Raw genomic sequence first — 18497 nt, forward strand, 5'->3', positions numbered from 1 at the left:
AACTGAGTTGGGAGTTCCGGGGACCAGAGGTTATACTCACTACTGTGCCTTCTGCAGTCTGATGGTTTGTTTCTTCTATCTTCGGTGTGTCGAGAGGCTTGCTGGTTGTTGGATCACGAGAGCAGGGAACCACACACACTGCGTCAGAAACCCCTTTTTATAGCCAGATTATCCAGTCCGCCTCTCGTGCTGAAATCGATTCTTCCCATTGGTGGGCTTTGTGATTTTGAAAAATACAGCAGTTTTAGATTATTGTGGGGTTTTTTCCACTGATGTTAACCTACTCAAGGTTTGAGTGGGTGTTGATTGCGTTGGCCTCCTGTAACCATTATGTAGGCCCTTGGGTTGTTTTGGGTTCCCTAGTTTCTGAAGGTCTGCATAATTTTCCTCCAATTCAGTTTTTCTAACCTAGTCAAGGTTTGAGTCGGTGTTGATTGGGTTGGCCTCCTGTAGCCATTGTGTAGGCCCTTGATTTGTTTTGGGTTCCCTAGTTTTCTGAAGGTCTGCATAACTTTCTTCCATAGTGTAAACATGGGGAAGACAATAGCCCGATAATGGCGATGAGTCAGTCCCACAGTTTTCGAGCAAGTGCTCTCCCATTGGCTTGAAAGCCCCATGCTTCGGGCTGACTCTGTCCCACCATTGGCCCTCCGGTGTCCTCCCCCGTCCAATCCAAGGTCAAACCGTCTCGGTTTCAATTTCACATTGCAGCACAGACAGATCCCACAGCTCTTTTCCTTCTGGGTAAAATGAGGGGATTTTCGTCCTCCCCTACAACAAGGTAGATGCAGAGAGGATGTTTCCACTCGTGGGGGAATCTAGAACTAGGGGGGCATAGTTCTAAATGGGTGACCCCTTATCCTTAAACTATGCCTCCCTAGTTCTAGATTCCCCCATGAGTGGAAACATCCTCTCTGCATCTACCTTGTTGAGCCCCCTCAGTACCTTTATATGTTTCAATAAGATCAGCTCTCATTCTTCTAAACTCCAATGAGTATAGGCCCAACCTGCTCCACCTTTCTTCATAAGTCAGCACCTTCATCTCCGGAATCAACCTCATGAACCTTCTCTGAACAGCCTCCAATGCAAATATCAGCTCTCCTAAATAAGGAGACCAAAACTGTACACAGTATTCTAGGTGTGGTCTCACCAACATCATCATCATCATCATAGGCAGTCCCTCGGGATCGAGGAAGACTTGCTTCCACTCTTAGCATGAGTTCTTAGGTGGCTGTACAGTCCAATACGAGAACCACTGTCTCTGTCACAGGTGGGACAGGTGGTGGCTGAAGGAAAGTCTCCTTCGCTGCCTGCGTTTGATTCTGCATGCTCTCGATGACGAGACTCGAGCTCAGCGCCCTCCCGAACGCACTTCCTCCACTTCGGGCGGTCTTTGGCCAGGGACTCCCAGATGTCAGAGGGGATGTTGCACTTTATCAGGGAAGCTTTGAGGGTGTCCTTGTAACATTTCCATTGCCCACCTTTGGCTCGTTTGCCGTGGACAAGTTCCGAGTAGAGCACTTGCTTTGGAGTCTCGTGCCTGGCATGCAAACTGTGTGGCCTGTCCAGCGGAGCTGATCAAGTGTGGTCAGTGCTTCTGTCATGTATTCAACTGTCATTGTTATCCATGTATAATAAACTGACCTAAGTTGTACACCGTGAGAACACTGACCACTAGGTGGTGAACTTGTGGGAGACACTCCTAACCTGGACTTTCAGGTATAAAAGGGGAAGCTCCACCCATCTTCTTCACTTCAGTGCTGGCTAATAAAGGTTACTGGTCACAGAGTGACCTTCTCTCTAGTATGGGCCTCGTATGCATTTGTACTGTATAGTAAAGACATTTTAGCTTCAATGCTGGGGATGTTGGCCTGGACGAGGACGCTAACGTTGGTGCGTCTGTCCTCCCAGGGAATTTGTAGGATCTTGCGGAGACATTGTTGGTGGTATTGCTCCAGTGACATGAGGTGTCTACTGTACATGGTCCACATCTCTGAGCCATACAGGAGGGCGGGTATTACTATGGCCATGAACTTGGTGACAATTTTGAGGGCCTGTGCTTCAAACACTCTTTTCCTCAGGCAGCTGAAGGCTGCACTGGCACACTGGAGGCGGTGTTGGATCTCATCGTCAATGCCTGCTCTTGATGATAGGAGGCTCCCGAGATAAGGGAAGTGGTCCACGTTGTCCAGGACATAGTCTTAGCAATACGTTGTAGCAGGACTTCCCTGCTTTCACACTCCATCTCCCTTGTAATAAAAGCCAACATTCCATTTGCCTTACTTGCTTATTTGCTGTACCTGCATACTAACTTTTTGCCTTTCTTGCACAAGGACACCCAGGTCCCTCTGTACTGCAGCATTTTGTAACCTCTCTACATTTAATTACTAATTTGCTTTTTTATTTTTCCTACCAAAGTGGATAACCTCACACTTTCCCACATTATACTCCATCTGCCAAATGTTTGCCCACTCACTTAGCCTGTCTATATCCCTTTGCAGATTTTTTGTGTCCTCCTCACAACTTGCTTTCCCACCCCTCTTTGTATCATCAGCAAACTTGGCTACATTACACTCGGTCCGTTCATCCAAGTCATTAATATAGATTGTAAATAGTTGAGGCCCCAGCGCCGATCCCTGTGGCATCCCACTAGTTATTGTTTGCCAACCGGAAAATTACCCACTTATCCTGATTCTCTGTTTTCTGTTAGTTAACCAAACTTGTATCCACGCTAATATATTATCCCCAACCCAGTGAGCTCTTACCTTGTGCAGTAACCTTTTATTTGACACCTTATCAAATGCCATCCACTGGTTCCCCCTTATCCACACTGTTCGGTTCCTCCTCAAAGAACTCCAGCAAATTTGTCAAACATGATTTCCCTTTCATAAAGCCATGCTGACTCTGCTTGACTGTATTATGCTTTTCCAAATGTCCTGCTACTGACAGCTTTCCCTGGGCGGGAAGCTGCTTGCGGCTGGGCGGCGCATCGCCCTTAAATGGGAGGGCGCACTGCCGCGGCCAACATTTTATTTTAATTTTCGGCTGACTCCAGTGTCAGCCCAACAATGGTGGCCACATGTTCGGCCAGGCTGCCTGCACACCCTCTTGGGTACTGGGCCGCTTGCCCAGCCGAAACCCTCCCTGGTGGCCCAGTGGGCACTACTGAAGTCTCTGCAGTTAAAGGGGAGGGACTTTTTGACGCATCAGCGCAACTTGGCATGTCCGCGTCGTGCTGACATCATAAGAGTCACGCTGACTATGTCTGCTCATGAGTCCGCCCTCCTTTCGCCCCGCTCCCCACCGACTTCCGGACCTATGTAACCCTATTTCAGTGACCCACCGGAGAAATATTAAAAAAGAGGAAACGATCCCTTGAAACACCGCCCCAACGATTGGGGCAGTAAATCCCCAAGGAAATCGGAGAATGCGCCCCGTTTTGGTCAAAGGGCTATTTCGGCCCCAAAGGATTGAAAATCAGTAGCAGGGACTTGAATTGGAGTTTTGGAGGAAAAATTCCATTTAAAGATCAAGGTGCTGAAGGATCAGAGAGCATAGCAAAAATTAATGGAATGCTTTCTGGGACAATCACAATCCAAAAGAAAAAAAACACTTTGATTTTTTAACTGACCAGTTTTTTTGCCTCGGATTTTTCTAAAATCGTGGGAATGCCCCTTTTATTGTGAATTTGTTTCAGCAGTGGATGGTAGGGAATGATTTTTTCTGTGAACTTTGGCATTGTGAATTTATAAATATTTTCAGCAATGGGTTTAAGATTTCACTACATATAGGACACAGAAGAACTTATACCCCCAGGCTTTTTCACATTTTAGGTTGTGTCGTTTTGAAAAGCTAGCACATCTTCAGTCAGTGGCTTTTATTTGTAGGATGATTTAGAAGTTATAGATGCACTCTGGAGAACTATTCATAAATCATTCTGCAATTCAGTAATTTTGAAATGTGGTTATTCATTCCTATTCTTTTTGATTTTCAGTCTGTGGTGGAACTATAACTGCTTATAATGGGTCACTGATCTCTCCATGTTATCCCAGTAACTACCCTCCAAATATCAACTGTCTCTGGACAATTACAGTAAGTAAAATAAAGGTTATTAAATATTTATGTACAGATTATGTGTGATGATTGGATGGTCACCATTTCTCTTTCAATGGCATGATTGTTTGCAGTGTGTTTTGCTTCAACAATAATCACGATCAGTGTCTCTACTAGCAGAGCACCTGCTTCATGTGGGTTTTATTCACGTAGTTCCTATCTTTTAATTTCCTGCGTGGTTATAATTGGATCAAAATTATGAATTCTTTCTGGCCATACATCCATTAACTCTACCCTGTTTTCTCCATCACTTAAAAGGTTTTCTGGATTTTCACCAAACTGCCTCTCATCTAACTTTATTCCTTTCAATGTTGACAAACTGCAACCCATACCTTTGTAGATTAATGTACCAAGCAAGATGAATTTAAAAGCTCAATAAAATTTTAACTTATACTTTATGCTGTTCATTAGATACCGAATTTATTATTTTTAAATTACTGCTGTTGTGGTGGGCGCAATCCATTATGCATGGTTTTTACTTTTTTAACTCCTGAAATGTTGCGATGATCACGTGGAATGCCAGAAAATATCAAATGGTAGATTTTATGAATTAGCCCCCTCAGCGCAGATCCTTAACAGAAATCTGTACAGGGCATGCTGAGCTCTGTCCAACTTCACACCACACGCTCTTGCTATCTGAAGCTCTGAGTTGGAAATGCTATTTCACAAAATCTATCTACAGATTCTTAGTGGGAAGGAGGAATTCCCAGTGATTCTGGTAAGTTCGATTCCTGGAGCTGCCAATCTTAACAACTCCATTTTAGAGCCGTGTCAATAGGATCACCAAAGTGCACATTGAGACAGATGTGAAATGTGTACAGTGCAAATTACTGTGATGTGATTTTTAAAGATTGTTTTTTAATTTAATGTTAAAAAAAATCATTATACTGCAAGAACAATGATGTCAATGCATTATTAATCATTGTTACGTAGGTTATTTAAAAACTTGGGAAACTTATATTCCTTTAACGGTGATGTTGGTAACTCTTTAAAAGTAACATCAAAGCACAAAAATATTTGTCTAAAATATTAAAATCCTCTTTTCTCCTATCGCTAGGTAGAGGTGAAATAATCCCTGGTCATCAACGTTCCCCTTAAGGTGCGCGGGCTGCTCACCAGCAGTTACCACTGTCAAAGATAGCGCGCATGCGCAGCGGGGCACCAAATCTAAAGGGACCGCACACGAAAAACAAATGATTGGGATCATTGCTGATCACTACCAGACTTGTTCTCCAGCAGGCTGAGCGGCACCCGGCCTGCAAGCACCATCGGAGCAGGCCGGGGAGCGGAAGGAGCATTGTGGCGGTCTGGCCCAGCAGTCTGTGCAGCCTGCGAGCACCATCGGAGCAGGCCGGGGAGCGGAAGGAACAGTGTGGCGGCATACCACTCCAGGGAGCAGCACATGCTGGAGCAGGAGAGCAACGGCAGTGAAGAAGGACGTCACCAAGATCCAGGTCGGTGATTGGAGCGTGGGCAGGTACAGCAGGAGCGGCGAGGTCGGGGCGAAGGAGCGGTGAGAGTTTGTCGAGCGACGTGATCAGGGCCCAGGAGAGGCGTGAATTCGGGGCCTAGGAAAGGCGAGGGCCCAGGGGCAGCACGGGCCAGCCCAAACTGCGATACGTGTGCGCACTAGGTCCGTGCAGCAGAGCTGGTCTCCAGTTGTCTTGGCTAATCCTTGCCACTGGACCAAGACCTAGCTCGGTCAAGCCCGTGTGGTGTCTGGTGTGCAACGGTCACCACACGTTAAAAAAATCCACACACAGGCATCTTCCACCCTTCAAGATTTAGTTAGGGACCTGGAATTTTAGGTCCTTCATTGAAACACCTGTGAACTTTTTGACGTGGAAGCAAGTCATCCTTGATTTGAGGGACTGACTATGATGATGATGATCTTAATAGCCTGATGATGCTCACTGTTTAAGCTTGTATGTTGAGACTGATTAGTTGGACAAGGTACCAGTGAGACACTGGCACCATGGGCTGTACTCTAGCAAGGAATCAAACACTTTCAGGGAAGGTGGGGATACGAGAGTTGGATGGGAGAAATTTGGCAGAACAATCAATGGGAGGCACCATTCTTCTGTTTGACAAACTTTTCTTCATTTGTTTGCCAACATACAATGCATTACAGTAAATGGTGTGTATGCCAACATACAATCTAGTGCAGTAAATGGCTTTGAAAAGCATTTTGAAAGAAAAAGACGAGTGGTACAGTTGTTTAAATATTGAACTTTCACCCGTAGGACTGAGATTCAAATCCATCCCAGGCTGATGGGATAAATGTCTCTCTGTGTGCTATGTAAAGTTTGCTTTGGCATTCTCAATCAAGTTCCTAAAGGGCACGGGCTTACAGGACTAATCTGTACTTAATTCAGTACTAATCAACAATGGCAGACATTTAAAGATCACATGGATGAACTTCAACAATTGTACATCCCTGTCTGGTGTAAAAATAAAATGGGGAAGGTGGCTCAACCGTGGCTAACAAGGGAAATTAGGGATAGTATTAAATCCAAGGAAGAGGCATATAAATTGGCCAGAAAAAGCAGCAAATCTGAGGACTAGGAGAAATTTAGAATTCAGCAGAGGAGGACAAAGGGTTTAATTAGGAGGGGGAAATAGATTATGAGAATAAGCTTGCAGGGAACATAAAAACTGACTGCAAAAGCTTCTATAGATATGTGAAGAGAAAAAGATTAGTGAAGACAAATGTAGGTCTCTTGCAGTCAGAATCAGGTGAATTTATAATGGGGAACAAAGAAATGGCAGACCAATTGAACAAATACTTTGGTTCTGTCTTCATTAAGGAGACACAAATAACCTTCCAGAAATACTCGAGGACCGAGGGTCTAGTGAGAAGGAGGAACTGAAGGAAATCCTTATTAGTCAGGAAATTGTGTTAGGGAAATTGATGGGACTGAAGGCCGATAAATCTCCATGGCCTGATAGTCTGCATCCCAAAGTACTTAAGGAAGTGGCCCTAGAAATAGTGGATGCATTGGTGGTCATTTTCCAACATTCTCCAGACTCGGGATCAGTTCCTATGGATTAGAGGGTAGCTAATGTAACCCCACTTTTTAAAAAAGGAGGGAGGGAGAAAACAGGGAATTATAGACCGGTTAGCCTTTAGTGTGCAAAATTAAAGTACATGGTATTGGAGGTAATGTGGATAGAGAACTGGTTGACAGACAGGAAGCAAAGAGTAGGAATGAATGGGTCCTTTTCAGAATGGCAGGCAGTGACTAATGGGGTACCGCAAGATTCAGTGCTGGGACCCCAACTATTTACAATACGCATTAATGATTTAGACAAAGGAATTGAGTGTAATATCTCCAAGTTTGCAGATGACACTAAGCTGGGTGGCAGTGTGAGCTGTGAGGAGGATGCTAAGAAGCTGCAGAGTGACTTGGACAGGTTAGGTGAGTGGGCAAATGCATGGCAGATGCAGTATAATGAAGATAAATGTGAGGTTAGCCACTTTGGTGGCAAAAACAGGAAGACAGAATATTATCTGAATGGTGACAGATTAGGAAAAGGAGAGGTGCAACGAGATCTCGGTGTGATGGTACATCAGTCATTGAAAGTTGGCATGCAGGTACAGCAGGCGGTGAAGGCGGCAAATGGCATGTTGGCCTTCATAGCGAGAGGATTTGAGTATAGGAGCAGGGAGGTCTTACTGCAGTTGTACAGGGCCTTGGTGAGGCCACACCTTGAATATTGTGTACAGTTTTGGTCTCCTAATCTGAGGAAAGACATTCTTGCTATTGAGGGAGTGCAGCAAAGGTTCACCAAACTGATTCCCAGGATGGCTGGCCTGACATATGAAGAAAGACTGGATCGACTAGACTTATATTCACTGGAATTTAGAAGAATGAGGGGATTTCATAGAAACATATAAAATTCTGACGGGATTGGATAGGTTAGAGGCAGGAAGAATGTTCCCGATGTTGGGGAAGTCCAGAACCAGGGGTCACATTCTAAGGGTAAGGGGTAAGCCATTTAGGACTGAGATGAGGAGAAACTTCTTCACTCAGAGAATTGTGAACCTGTGGAATTCTCTACCACAGAAAATTGTTGAGGCCAGTTCGTTAAGATATATTCAAAAGGGAGTTAGATGTGGCCCTTATGGCTAAGGGGATCAAGGGGTATGGAGAGAAAACAGGAATGGGGTACTAAAGTTGCAAAAATGATCAGCCATGATCATATTGAATGGTGGTGCAGGATCAAAGGGCTGAATGGCCTGCTCCTGCACCTATTTTCTATGTTTCTATGTCACTCACAACTTCGAGGATTGATGCTGTTAGAAAGGGAAAAGAAATACAATATTGATGCAGTGATGCTCTTCTGAGGTAAGGGCTAAAGCATGTTGTTGGGGCAGAGTGGAGAGATCTTTCCTCTGCAAAGGCATTAACTTCTTGTTGAGAGATCCTTAAGAGGGTTTTTAACACCAGATTTTGACTTTTACTGTAGATGCACGGGATTCACGCAGTTCAGGAACCTCGCCTGTGAAGGGATGGCGTGAGCTCAGTAACCATTGGCGAGTCCATTCATTGAGAACCGATAAGGGATTAAGGGGTTATGGGGAGCGGGCAGGGATGTGGACCTGAGTCCATGATTGGATCAGTCATGATCGTATTAAATGGCGGAGCAGGCTCGAGGGGCCGTATGGCCTAATCCTGCTCCTATTTCTTATGTTCTTATGTGAAGCACATAAATACTCCTACATTACAACACATTACTCGCTTCATGGAAAGGCACTTGCTGACTCCATTTTGTCCACAGATTTAGGTATCAAAGGTTTGCAGGTCATTTCTGAAATCTCTCACCACATTGCTACTCAGTATCAAAACATTGAAGGAATGACCTTCTGATCTCCACTTTACCTGCCATCTACTACATCAGCATGGGTGCTGCTTATACTGTCTTGCCTTGGTCCTCAGAATTGGACCAAGATGAGCCCCAACAGCAGCAGCAGCAGCCACAACAGCAGCCTTCTCCTCAACCACCTGATGCTCCACAGGAGAGAGGGGGGCACCACAGGGCTGCATCGCGTCAGAGGCGATACCCCCAGCACAGGGTAAACAGGCAGAGGATGAGATTTCTCAACATGACTGAGCAGCATTGCTTCAGAAGGCTCAGGCTATGGTGCCAGGTCATCGCAGACATTTGCAGCTTACTGGAACAAGACCTGCTGCCCAGAGGACCTGGTGGACACGCCTTACCAGTGGCTGTCAAAGTCACCACCACCCTCAACTTTTTCGCCGCAGGCTCCTTCCAGGTGTCTGCAGCAGTCATTTGCAGGATCTTGCAGTTGGCCGGCCACAGATTCATCACACACGTCATCGATGCCATGTTCAATGAGTCAGCCAATTATATAAACTTTGTCATTGATAAAGCCAGTGTTACTGAGCGGGTGCTCGGCTTTGCCGCTCTGGCCGGCTTCCCACAGGTGCAGGGTATCATCGACTGTAAACATGTGGCCTTAAAGGCGCCCCCTCATCACCCAGGAGTGTTTGTGAATTGCAAGGGCTTCCACTCCCTCAATGTGTAGCTTGTCTGCAACCATAAAAAGATAATAAGAACATAAGAAATAGGAACAGGAGTAGGCCATACGGTCGCTTGAGCCTGCTCCGCCATTCAATAAGATCAATGCTGATCTGATCATGGAGTCAGCTCCACTTTCCCGCCTGCTCCCCATTACTCCTTATCCCCTTATCGTTTAAGAAACTGTCTATTTCTATCTTAAATTTATTCAATGTCCCAGCTTCCACAGCTCTCTGAGGCTGCAAATTCCACAGATTTACAACCCTCAGAGAAGAAATTTCTCCTCATCTCGGATGGGTGGCCCCTTATTCTAAGATCATGACCTCTAGTTCTAATCTCTCCCATCAGTGGAAACATCCTCTCTGCATCCATCTTGTCAAGCCCCCTCATAATCTTATACATTTCGATAAGATCACCTCTCATTATGCATGTCTGCACCAAATTCTCTAGGAGCCATCATGACTCTTTTGTGCTGCACCCTCACTCAGCTCTTTGCACCTCTAAACAGACTTATCGGCTGGCTGCTTGGAGACAATCAATGGCTAATCAATGAAGACATAGCTCATAACACCCTTGAGAACGCAAGTACTGAGACTGAGGAACATTATAATGAGAGCCACATGTCCACCAGATGTCATCGAGCAGGCAATAGGCCCGCTGCAGATGTCCTTCAGATGCCTTGACAGATCTGGAGGAGACCCTTCAGTACACACCAGCCTGGGTCTCCAGAATCATTGTCATTTGCTGCACACTGCACAACATAGTGCAACAGCGAGGATTGGAGCTGCAGGAGAAGCAATGCGTAGGGCACGCAGCCTCTTCAGAGGCGGAGGAGGAGGAGCAGGAGCAGGTGGAAGACGGGGATGAGGAATCTTAGGTGGATATGGCACCAATAGTGGCGAACATATGCTGCACAGGATGCCTTTGTTGGCCTCATCATGGCCAGATTTACTTAACTTACTTCAATGCACCCATATGGCTGCCACATGCTGTACAGGTGGAGCGTCCGAAATCTGGAGTTCCGAAATTCGTAATGTTCCGAAATCCGGACATTGCACTGATCTGTGGAGAGGTCGTCCGGAATCTGGAGAATGTTCCGAAATCTGAACATTGTTTTAAACCGATTACCGCTGCGAATTGGGCCTAGGGAGGGGGAAAAACACATAAAATTTCCAAAAAACATAAAATAAAAAATCACAAAACATTCACAAGACCCTTTTCTAGCGAATCGCTGCTAAAGAATAAAAAAATAGTGGGCCCGAAATTCATCGACATACCGCCCACTCGAAACGAGGATGACTTGCTTCCACACCAAAAAAAGATGAGTTCATAAGTGTTTCAAATGAAGGACCAGAACTACATCCTCAAGGGTGGAAGATGCCTGTGCGTGGATTTTTTTAACGTGTGGTGACCGTTGTACACCAGCCGCCACACGGGCTTGACAGAGCTAGGTCTTGGTCCAGTGGCAAGGGTTATCCAAGACGACTGGAGACCAGCTCTGCTGCACGGACCTAGTGCGCACACATATCATAGTGTGGGCTGACCCGTGCTGCCCCTGGCCCCAAACTCGTGCCTCTCCTGGGCATCGATCACATTACACTACAGTCTCTCGCCACTCCTTCGCCCCGACCTGGCCACTCCTGCTGTATCTGCCCACGCTCCTGGACCTTGATAACGTCACTCTTCGCTGCCGTCACACTCCTGCATCAGCTCGCGCTGCCCCCAGGAGTAGTAGGCCTCCATGCCTCCTTTTATTGCCTCTACCTGCCACTGGTGTTCTCACGCAGGTCGGGGCCTTCTCGCTGCTGCCCGAGGCCTCCACGCTGCTGCCCGAGGCCTCCACGCTGCTCCCCGGGGCCTCCACGCTGCTCCCCGGGGCCTCCACGCTGCTCCCCGGGGCCTCCACGCTGCTCCCCGGGGCCTCCACGTTGCTCCCCAGGGCCCCCACGCTGCTCCCCGAGGCCCCCACGCTGCTGCCCGAGGCCTCCACGCTGCTCCCCGTGGCCTCTACGCTGCTGCCCGAGGCCGCCATGCTGCTCCTGGGGCCGCCAGGCTCACCGCCCACTACCGCCCGCTTACCATCCAAAAATCTAATTTTGGTGAAAAAACACTTGCATACCGCCGACATATCGCCCGGCCAAAATTCACCAGTGACATACCGCTGGACGGTATCCACACTGCCCGCTCATGCAGACCGCTGTCATACCGCCCAAAAGTGTCAAATTCATGACATACTGCCGACATACCGCCGGAATTGCATATCGTCTTGGAGAAGGTGCTTTTAAGTGGATCTTAAGTGGACAGTATGTACACAGAGCTGACAGGTGTGTTTGATATTACACAGATCTTTATAGTTCTCCACCGTTTGATGTATTTTGAAATGGATTGTAGTATTTTCTAGTGTTCGGCAATAATATAAATGGTCTAAAAAAGCCTTATTTGCTCCTTTATTAATGAACGATAATAATTTTATTAGTCTCTGTCATGTATTCAACTGTCATTGTAACCCATGTATAAACTGACCTAAGTTGTACACTGTGAGAACACTGACCACGAGGTGGTGAACTTGTGGGAGACACTCCTAACCTGGACTTTCAGGTATAAAAGGGGAAGCTCCACCCACCTTCTTCACTTCAGTGCTGGCAAATAAAGGTTACTGGTCACAAAGTGACCTTCTCTCTAGTATGGGCCTCGTGTGCATTTGTAATGTATAGTAAGGACATATTATTGGCGACGAGAAACTGGGATTTAAACCACGTGAGCATGGCCACTAGCAGCACAGACGAGAGGTACTGTGTTGGTGATGATTGGGACGATTTTATTGAGAGATTAAAGCAAAGCTTCGACACTAAGCAATGGCTGGGACAGGATTCCGCCGACAAACGCAGGGCTCATCTCCAGAGAAACCGGTGGACAAGACTTTTGAAGAGCTCAGTAAGTTGATCGGGGAACACTAAACCGGCGAGCAGCATGCACATGGCGAGACACCGGTTTTACATGCACCGGCGGCGAGAAGGGCAAAGCGTTCCAGACTTCATGGCAGACCTCCGGCGACTGGCGAGCCTATGTAAGTTCCCAGATGCATGCAGAGCGGAGATGCTGCGAGACTTTTTTATTGAGGGCATCGGGCACGCTGGGGTTTTCAGGAAAGTGATTGAGACCAAAGACTTGACCCTGGAAACGGCGGTGTGGTGTCCCTGCACCGTACTACAAACTCACACGAGGCATGTACTGCAGACACAGTCACTACGTGACCTTAACCTTTATTCCCAGGACCAAGGAGTCTTGACCCTGGGTGGGACCTCCCCTTTTATACCTGGAAACCCAGGTGAGGAGTGTCTCCCACAAGTTCACCCCCTGTGGTCAGGGTGTGCATTTCTAGGGTATAAGTACAGTGCACAGGAGTTGCATGAAGGTTACAGTTACATGAAGGTTACCGTTGCATGATGGTTACATACATGACATCACCTCCCCCTTTCGTCTTTTTGTGTCAAAGGTTAACTCTCTCAGGTGGTTGACGCTCTCTCGTGGAGCGCCGCAGTTGGGGCTCTGGTGGCTGAGCCTCGGCATGCGTCTCTGTCACCTGAGGTGATTCCGGCCTGTCCGGGCTGGCCGCAGGGACTGTGCATGCTCGTTGCTCGTCCACTGACAGTGGTGTGGGTGACATCTCATGCTCTTCTTCCGGTTCCTCCGTGTCTCTGCTGAAACTTTTCTTTACTTGGTCCAAGTGTTTGCGGCATATCTGCCCATTGTTTAGTCTGACCACTATGACCCTATTCCCTTCTTTGCCAATTACTGTGCCCTCAAACCACTTGGGTCCCAAAGCATGGTTAAGAACAAATACCGGGTTATCCATTTCTATACTCCTCCCCATTGAGTTTCGATCATGGAACTTGGTTTGGGACTGGCGCTTGCCCTCAATAATGTCTGCCAGGACTGGGTGAATGAGAGACAGCTGCGTTTTAAGCATGCGTTTCATGAGGAGTTCCGCTAGCGGGACTCCCGTGAGCGAGTGCGGGCGGGACCTGTAGGCCAGCAGGAAGCGCGATAGGTGGTACTGAAGGGAGGGTCCTTGGATGCGTAGCATGCCCTGTTTTATGACTTGGACCGCACGTTCTGCCTGGCCATTGGAAGCCGGCTTGAACGGCGCTGTCTGGACGTGTTTGATACCATTGCCCGACATAAACTCCTGGAACTCATGGCTGGTGAAACACAAGCCATTGTCGCTGACCAGGATGTCCGGCAAGCCGTGGGTCGCGAAAATCGTACACAGTCTCTCCACGGTGATGGATGTCGTGCACGAGTTTAATATGATGCACTCGATCTATTTCGAGTATGCATCGACAACGATCAGGAACGTTTTCCCCATGAACGGGCCCGCATAGTCTACGTGAATATGTGACCATGGCCTGGTGGGCCAGGGCCACGGGCTGAGTGGGGCCTCCCTGGGGGCATTGCCCAGCTGGGCACACGTCATGCACCTGCGAACCCAATGTTCCAGGTCTGAGTCAATCCCCGGCCACCATACATGTGACCGGGCAATGGCCTTCATTAACACGATGTCAGGGTGCTCGCTGTGGAGTTCCCTGATGAACACTTCCCTGCCTTTCTGGGACATGACTACCCGGCTGCCCCATAGCAGGCAGTTGGCTTGGATGAAGAGCTCATCCATCCGTTTCTGAAACCGTCTGACCTCCTCGGGGCACACCCTGTGTGCAGCGCCCAATCCCCAGTCAGGACACATTTCTTTAACATGGATAGGAGGGGGCCTCTGTTGGTCCAGAGTTTGATCTGGCGGGCTGTTATGGGGGAGCCTACGGTGTCAAAAGCCTCAACGGCCATGACCATCTCAGCACTTTGCTCCGCTGCCTCCTCGATGGTGGCTAGTGGGAGCCTGCTGCACGCGTCAGCGCAATTTTCGGTGCCTGGCCGGTGCCGTATGGTGTAGTCATATGCAGCCAGTGTGAGAGCCCATCGCTGTATGCGAGCTGACACATTAGCGTTGACAGCCTTGCTGTCAGACAACAGAGATGTTAACGGCTTGTGGTCCGTCTCTAGCTCGAACCGTCTACCGAAAAGGTACTGGTGCATCTTTTTCACACCGTAAACACAAGCGAGTGCTTTCTTTTCGACCATGCCGTATCCACACTCTGCCTGGGAGAGTGACCTGGAGGCATAAGCCACCGGTTGGAGTCGGCTGTTGTCATTACCCTGCTGCAACACACACCCAACCCTGTAGGACGATGCATCGCACGTTAAAACCAATTTTTTACAGGGGTCATACAAAGTCAACACTTTGTTAGAATACAGCAGGTTCCTCGCCTTATTGAAAGCCCGTTCTTGACAGTCCCCCCAAAGCCATTCACAGCCTTTACGCAGGAGCATGTGTAACGGCTCCAACAGTGTGCTTAAGTTTGGCAGAAAGTTCCCAAAATAGTTCAAAAATCCCAGGAATGATCACAACTCCGATGTGTTGCCGGGCCTGGGCGCCCAGCGGATCGCCTCCCTTTTTGATTCAGTGGGCTGGATCCCGTCTGTGGCAACCCTCCTGCCCAAAAAATTCACCTCTGGGGCCTAAAACACACACTTGGTCTTTTTCAGCCGCAAGCCTACCTGGTCCAGTCGGCGTAGCACCTCCTCCAGGTTGTGGAGGTGTTCCTCGGTGTCTCGACCCGTTATAAGGATGTTGTCTTGGAATACGATTGTTCCAGGAATGGATTTGAGCAAGCTTTCCATGTTCCGCAGAAAGATGGCTGCCGCCGAACGAATGCCAAACGGACACCTGTTGTAGATAAATAATCCCTTGTGCGTTGTAATGGTGGTCAGAAGCTTGGATTCTTCAGCCAGTTCCTGAGTCATGTAGGCCAAAGTGAGGTCCAGCTTCGTGAACAGCTTGCCACCTGCCAGCGTGGCAAAAAGGTCCTCCGCTCTCGGGAGCGGGTATTGGTCTTGCAGCGACACTCGGTTGATGGTGGCTTTGTAGTCGCCACAAATCCTGACCGAGCCGTGTGCTTTAAGGACAGGAACGATGGGACTTGCCCAGTCACTGAATTCAACGGCCGAAATTATGCCCTCTCTGAGCAGCCTGTCCAATTCACTTTCAATTTTCTCACGCATCACATATGGCACCGCTCTGCCTTTGTGGTGCACTGGTCTGGCATCCGGAGTGATGCGTATCACTACTTTAGTGACCTTGAACGTTCCGACACTGGGTTGAAACAGTGACCCGAATTTTTGTAGGACCTGTGAGCATGAACTTCGCTCAACAGATGAAATGGCGTGCACATCCCCCCTATTTCCAATTCATCTCGGCTAGCCAACTCCTCCCCAAGAGCGCGGGGCCATTTCCCGGGACGATCCAGAGTGGCAGCCGGTTCTGTGATCCATTATGTGTTACCACCAAGTTTGCACTGCCTAGCACTGGGATGATCTCTTTGGTGTACATCCGTAGCTGCTTGTCAATGCGTTCCAGTTTGGGCCTGCTAGCTCTGTGTGGCCATCATCTCTCAAATTGTTGGATGCTCATAAGTGACTGGCTTGCTCCCGTATCCAGCTCGATATGCACCGGGATGCCATTCAATAAAACTTTCATCATCATGGGTGGCGTTTTAGTGTATGCGTTGTGGACGTCAGCCAGGTGAACCCACTGAACTTCAGCATCCATGGCTTTTCCCCAGGCATCATCCTGCATTGCAGACCCCTCGTCTGGTTCCTCTGTCTCACAGATTAGCCTCGCCACAGCCTTTTTGCACATCCTGGCCAAGTGTCCACTGACATTACAAATCCTACAGGTATATTGCTGGAACCTGCAGCTTTTCGCAGTATGTCTACCCCCGCATCTCCAGCATGAGCTGAGATTGTTGTTAACAAAGGGACTGTTACCAGACATTCCTCTCTGATTGCCCATTTGGTTGTTTCTAAGCACTCTGATGGTGGGTGTTAATGGTCCCATCGCAGGACGCATTGTTCCTCATGATGGCGTGAATTGCCGATCCCCTTTCCATTGTCCCTGCTGCGGGCCCACCCTAGAGTCTGTTGCTGCCTGGGCGGTTTCAAAAACCTTTGCCTGCCTACGGGGTCACTAGCCGTGTTCACAATGTTAACTCCCTGGTCCATCACCACGTTGGGACCAGGGCTGCGCGCTTAAATTAGCTTGGTCTCCTCTTCCCCTGCCATGAAGGTCTGAGCTATCAACGCCGCCCCTTCTAAAGTCAAGTCCTTGGCCTCTATGAGCTTCCTGAAAATCCCGGCATGATTAATGCCCTCAATGAAAAAGTCCCTTAACATCTTCCCCTGCAGGCGTCTGTGAACTTGGAGACTGGCCAAGCGCCGCAGGTCCGCAACAAAGTCCGAGATGTATTGTCCCTCCCGATGCCGGTGTGTGTAGAACCGGTGCCGGGCCATGTGTACGCTACTCGCCGGCTTGAGATGCTCACTGATCAGCTGGCTGAGCTCTTCAAAGGACTTGTCCGCTGGCTTTTCGGGTGCGAGCAGGTCTTTCATCAACGCATACGTCCGTGGTCCGCAGCTGGTCAGTAGATGCGCCCTCCGGCTTGTCAGCCGCTGTCGCTCCCAGCCAGTCCTTCGTGACAAAGCTCTGCTGGAGTCTTTCCATGAAGTCGTCCCAGTCCTCACCCACACAGTAACGTTCCTCTGTGCTACCGGTGGCCATCTTCGTGGTTCGGTGATTCCCGTTTCTCATCGCCAAATGTGGTGTCCCTGCACCGTACTACCAACTCTCACGAGGCATGTACTGCAGACACAGTCACTACGTGACCTTAACCTTTATTCCCAGGACCAAGGAGTCTTGACCCTGATTGGGACCTCCCCTTTTATACCTGGAAACCCAGGTGAGGAGTGTCTACCACAAGTTCACCCCCTGTGGTCAGGATGTGCATTTCTAGGGTATAAGTACAGTGTACAGGAGTTGCATGAAGGTTACAGTTACATGAAGATTACCGTTGCATGATGGTTACATACATGACAGGCGGCTTTGATGGCCCAGACATTTATCTCAGGGGGAGGAAGAGACCAGAATGATGTTTGACAAAAATCTTGGTTTAAATGCAGCAAATGGACAGGGAGTCAACATTGTTAACGCGGCACACAGTTCTCCAGGCAGACAGGAGCAATCGGACATGCCCGAGCATGTAGTCGAACCCAAAGGAGGAATTCAACAGAGACAATGGCTAGCTGAACGGCGATTCATGCCATCGCAAGGGACAATGCGGCCAGTAATGGGGCCATCAACACCTGTCAATGGTGCGCTTGAGGACAGTTACAGAGACAGTCAGAGACGATCGACTGGTAATGGACCTTTTATTTCCAACAACGGCTCATGTTGGAGGTGTGGAGGCAAACACACAGCCAGAGCTTGCAGGTATCAGCAATATACCTGCAGAAACTGCAACGTCAGCGGTCACTTGGCGTATATGTGCAGGAAGCCTGCAGCCAGGTTGATGTACGAGGAGGACAGGCCCGATGTAAGCCCTACGAGGCCAAATGGACTGGGGGAAATCACTGGAAGCTGAAGTTCAGCGAGTTCATGTGGAGCACATATACAGTTCATACACCAGGACGCCACCGATAATGACGAAAGTGCTCCTCAATGGCATCCCAGCATCAATGGAGCTAGACACAGGGGCCAGCCAGTCCCTGATGAGTATCAAACAGTTCCACAAGTTGTGGGCATCCAAGGCCAGGTGGTCAAAATTAGTGCCGATTGATGCACAGCTACAGACATATAGAAAGGAGATCATTCCGGTGCTAGGCTACGGTAGTCATGACCCATAATGATTCGGAGAACAGGTTGCCACCCTGGATTGTCCCGGGGTATGGTC

General features: G+C 48.5%; 1 protein-coding gene across 1 annotated transcript in view; it reads left to right on the forward strand.

Annotated features, from left to right (window-relative positions):
- LOC139275542 (suppressor of tumorigenicity 14 protein homolog) overlaps nucleotides 1–18497 on the forward strand; it is a 272613-nt gene that overhangs the window by 59755 nt on the left and 194361 nt on the right. The window contains exon 9 of the mRNA XM_070892710.1: nucleotides 3995–4092. Coding sequence (XP_070748811.1) covers nucleotides 3995–4092 — 98 coding nt within the window. The remainder of the gene's footprint in view (nucleotides 1–3994; nucleotides 4093–18497) is intronic.

This window comes from Pristiophorus japonicus, chromosome 11 (genome assembly GCF_044704955.1).
Source record: "Pristiophorus japonicus isolate sPriJap1 chromosome 11, sPriJap1.hap1, whole genome shotgun sequence".
Lineage (NCBI taxonomy): Eukaryota > Metazoa > Chordata > Chondrichthyes > Pristiophoridae > Pristiophorus > Pristiophorus japonicus.